The sequence below is a fragment of the Phaethon lepturus genome, unplaced genomic scaffold, assembly GCF_000687285.1.
Source record: "Phaethon lepturus isolate BGI_N335 unplaced genomic scaffold, ASM68728v1 scaffold47038, whole genome shotgun sequence".
Taxonomy (NCBI): Eukaryota; Metazoa; Chordata; class Aves; order Phaethontiformes; family Phaethontidae; genus Phaethon; species Phaethon lepturus.
The window spans coordinates 14,655-19,058 of NW_010560673.1; the positions used below are offsets into that span (position 1 = coordinate 14,655).

At 39.5% G+C, this 4,404-nt stretch overlaps 1 protein-coding gene across 1 annotated transcript in view; it reads left to right on the top strand.

Moving 5' to 3' along the window:
• HSPA4 (heat shock 70kDa protein 4) overlaps nt 1-3,246 on the top strand; it is a 13,769-nt gene extending 10,523 nt beyond the window's left edge. The window contains exons 14-18 of the mRNA XM_010293736.1: nt 492-646; nt 1,624-1,731; nt 2,044-2,163; nt 2,558-2,719; nt 2,989-3,246. Of these exons, the coding sequence (XP_010292038.1) occupies nt 492-646; nt 1,624-1,731; nt 2,044-2,163; nt 2,558-2,719; nt 2,989-3,192 (749 nt within the window). The 3' untranslated portion in view covers nt 3,193-3,246. The remainder of the gene's footprint in view (nt 1-491; nt 647-1,623; nt 1,732-2,043; nt 2,164-2,557; nt 2,720-2,988) is intronic.
• Nucleotides 3,247-4,404: the final 1,158 nt, after the last annotated feature.

Genomic DNA, 4,404 nt, shown 5'->3' on the forward strand with positions numbered 1-4,404 from the left:
TTGAGAATGAGGTAAACTCTTACTTGCCCAAGCTAAAAATTTCTTTAGTTGATGTACAGAAATTTTGCCGTTCATTAAGCATGGTTGATGTTCAAGGGTGATCGGGGAAAGATGAAAAGGAGGAAAACCATTCAGTTTTCTCCGAGGTGAACAACTGTGCCCCACGGAGCCAAAACAATATTATTCCTGTGAAGTGGATGCTGTAACTCTTACTGAAGAGGAGTTCTGCAGGAAAGCTAGTTCATGGGGTGATTATTTCCAAAATCACAAGGTATTTGATGGCTGCTACCATCAGGGTGAAGGTTCCTCATCTGGAGCAAGATTGTTCTGTGCTGTATTCAATATCCCATCAAAACTGATATTAGATCTTATTCTTACAGTATTGTTTTTAGAACAGTTATGTAAACTACAGTATTTCAAAATCTTCAGTCAAACTTAAGTCTTTGCTAACAAAATGTCCTGGCAGTAAATGTTAAATAACTAGTGTTTTTAGCCAACTAATTTGACAACTTCTTCACAGGGTAAAATGATAATGCAGGATAAGCTAGAGAAAGAGAGGAATGATGCCAAGAATGCAGTGGAAGAATATGTGTATGATATGAGAGACAAACTCTGTGGTATTTATGAGAAATTCGTTAGTGAAGAGGTAAGTATTGCTAGCTTGATTTTCTTCTGATATATTTTGTTACAATGAACAGTTGTATTTTAATAACCTTTGACCTGTATCAGATACTATGTTTACTTAGACTATATTTTCAGACTTCAAACTTGGAGAAATAGCTCTTAACCTTTCTGGCTAAGAAGATAATCTTCTAAGTGTGGCCCAAGTACAAGCATAGGGAACCCAGGATGTATTGTGTGTTCTTTCCCAAAACAATTGCAATCAATAAGATAGTATTGGAGCATGTGTTTTCAGACTGAAAGAGACTAGAAGCACTTGCACAAACATTTTAAGGCAACCTGTTCTATTTTTGGCTCTTTGTCAATATTTGAGAGTAGTTTAGGACAAAAAAACCCCTACCTTACCTAGTAACATAATAGGTGGGATTAGTCTGACTAAATGTGGGCGCCTGTATCTGAACAGGTTACCTAAAAATCTCTATTATTAATTAGCTTTCCCTGGTGTACTAAAGGAGTTTGTGTAATTAATATAGTTGTAAGTTAGATGACTACATTAGTCAGATGAATGACTCTGAGCTCTGGACTGGATCTCCATTGATTATAGTGGGAGCCTTGCCAGGAAGGTGTCTCCAGAGCCTAGATACCCACATCAGAGCTCGAAGTGGGACAAGTCAAGTGAGATTCATGGCACCTTTGCTAAAGATAGGTTTTACTCTGTTCTCAGACCTGCTTATATAATGATGATGAAAATGTGAAGAAGAAAAAGGGGGAAAATGGGCTTTTATGTGACAGTATTGATCTAAACTGTGGGTGTCATAGATGGTTCCTCCTTAGGCCTGGTCTCCACCACAAAGCCATACTGAAAAATACTGTTTCCTGTTTTTCACTAAAATAGGATAAAAAGTCTTAGGCAGAATTCTTTACATTCTAAAAATGTAATCCCCAAGTACCATTTAATACCATCTAATAGAATTCTCACCTGTTTTGTATTGATTGCTTCAGGATCGAAATAGTTTCACACTGAAGCTGGAGGATACAGAAAATTGGCTTTATGAAGATGGTGAAGACCAACCCAAACAAATTTACATTGATAAATTGACAGAATTGAAGGTAAGTGGTTCCTACATTCCCACTGAAATTTACTGAATCTAGAGGACTGTGAAGTGGGGGGCTGTCTAAGGTCTTCTGATTTGGAGATTAGCACTGGTAACAAATTACATAGCTTGCTTATTAAGTATGAGGAGCAGATCTCCAATAGACCTGTAAGAATACAGGGTTGAGGGAGACTCCATCTTTCCTGTAAGTGGAGGAAAGAGCAAAAGTTCCACAGGAGTTCAGGAATGTTGATGTACCCTGCCAAATCTTGCAGGAAAGTATTGTGATGCTGTGTGGTTTTTGATACCTGTTGTACTTTTGTTTCAGACTCTGGGTCAACCTATTCAGGCAAGATTTCAAGAATCTGAGGAAAGACCAAAAGCATTTGAGGACTTGGGGAAGCAAATTCAACAGTACATGAAAACTGTTCATGCATTCAAAGCAAAGGTATTTCCATGTTTCTGGCAAATGCAAGGAAGTGGTACAAATCTTTTCTGAATTTTAAGCAAGCTTCTTTAAACAAAAAGCTGGTGCAACCTCCTGGCTAGCTTCTGAGTTCTTGCTATTTAATGTATTTTCAGAAGTAGGTGTCAGCTTGAAAATCTGACAGTCTTTTTAATCAGGTGTTGATTTCCTCATGGAGGGGAAATGCCAGCAGCAGAACTTCAGGTCTCTGGTTATAGAGCTGTGGGTAATCAGCTTTACTGCTCTGCTAACTAGAACAGCCTTCTGGCTTAATGGGCTTTCTAGTATTTGAAGCTAAAAGTTTGAAGAAATAACAATGCAATTTAGATGTTCAAAACAAATATTTGCACAGCTACTACTAATTTGGTTGTTTCAGGATGAACAATATGACCATCTAGATGAAGCAGATGTAGCAAAAGTGGAGAAGAGTGCCAATGAAGCCATGGAGTGGATGAACAATAAACTTAATCTTCAAAATAAGAGAAGTCTTACTTTGGACCCAGTTATAAAAGCTAAAGACATACAAGCTAAAACTAAAGTAAGTCTTTCTACATACTTTGCTGTATTTCCATGAATCTTTCTGTTCTTGGTCTAGTTGTTCGTGCTCAAAAGAACAACTCTTGAGGTCAGAAATCTGTGGTAAGACAAATGATTGGGTATTAATCTGTAAAACATGTATCTGGGAAACATCAGCTGTCAACTTGAATATCCACCTGGTGTTGTTAGAAGCTAATTTAACTTGTTGCTCAAAGTGCAACTGTTGCTAGATAAAAACATTTATAACTGTTTTGTTTCTGTGTTTTCTAGGAATTGACAAGTATTTGTAATCCTATAGTTACAAAACCAAAACCCAAAGTTGAACTCCCAAAGGAGGAGCAGAAACCAGCTGAACCCAATGGACCAGTAGAAGGCCAGGGAGAAGCCAGCAGTGGGTCCCAGGCTGGTGACCAGAGCGCTGCTGCTGCTGCCGCAGCCACAGAGAAGAAGCTTCCAGATATGGACATTGACTGAATTCCGGCACTTGTTTATATTATTGCAAACTACAATAAAGCTTTAAGTTGTTGACTTCGTATGTTCTGAATACAGATTGAAGCAGGTGAATACCACCACACTCCTTGTAATTTTTGGAGAGGTTTGGTCAATGCATCAAGTCAGAATGCTGAAGTAGCTAACTACTCAAATAAGCAGTATTTATTGCAATTATGATTGTATTTAGAAGTTTTGGTATTCTTACTTAACCTACAGAAACAGCCGTAAGCTGATCTTTAATGTTCATGGTGAGTCAATCTTATCTCATTTTGTCTCCCTGTCTGGAAAAGTTTTTTTTCAATGAGACTGCAACATCTGAAGATTAACTTACCTTCTTGTTTTACAGCAACAGTCTCTGTATAAAGTGCCCATTAACACTAGGCCTGTTCCTCCTGGAGCCTGAAGCATAGTCTTTCATTTGCTCATCTTAATCTAGCCCTTGTTTTAGTGCTAACACCCTACTTGATGTTTATTTTTACTTGCACTTGAACAGTTCAGCGGTGGCAAGGTTGGCAGAGCTGTGGAGGGCAGTAGCAGTAGGTTTATTCCTTAGCTGGTGCCCTTGTACTGATTCATTTATCAGGTACAGCAAGTAGCTGCTCCTACAGATCAGACCATGAATGTGTTCCTACGTATGAAAGTGTATTCCTGGCAAACTCCCCAGCTAATTAGACCATGTAAAGTTTTTGTCTCTAGTTAAATTAAATTAGCTGCTTGTAGAAAGAACGGATAGTTGTATTTCAGCTGCCTCCACTGCTAGCTGCTTCTGACTTGTTCCAAACTTTCTCTGAAGGGGGTATACTTGCTTCCATGAGGCCTTCATTGGGAATGCTTGGGTTTTTTTTGCTTTGGGTGTGTTTTTTTTCCCCAGGAGAAGAGAGACGTGACCCATCTGGCATTTTTTTTTCTATGAGCTTTATACAATGATTTGCTTCTAGTACTGATTGTTATTAAACTTGCAAACATGAATTTGTATGTGTTAAAATCCAAAGTTGCACCACCCGTTCAGCTGTTGCAAGAAATAAATGCACTGGATTCTACTGGATCACCTTCTCCAGCTGTTGATTGCACTGAGAAAGCTGGCGGGGCGGGGTGAGGGCCGTGTCCCTGTCGCCGGGGCTGCGCCAAGAGCCCTGCCCGCGGCGCGGAGGCCGCCTTTTAGGGGGGTGAGCTGGGACCTGGAAGCGTCGCCTC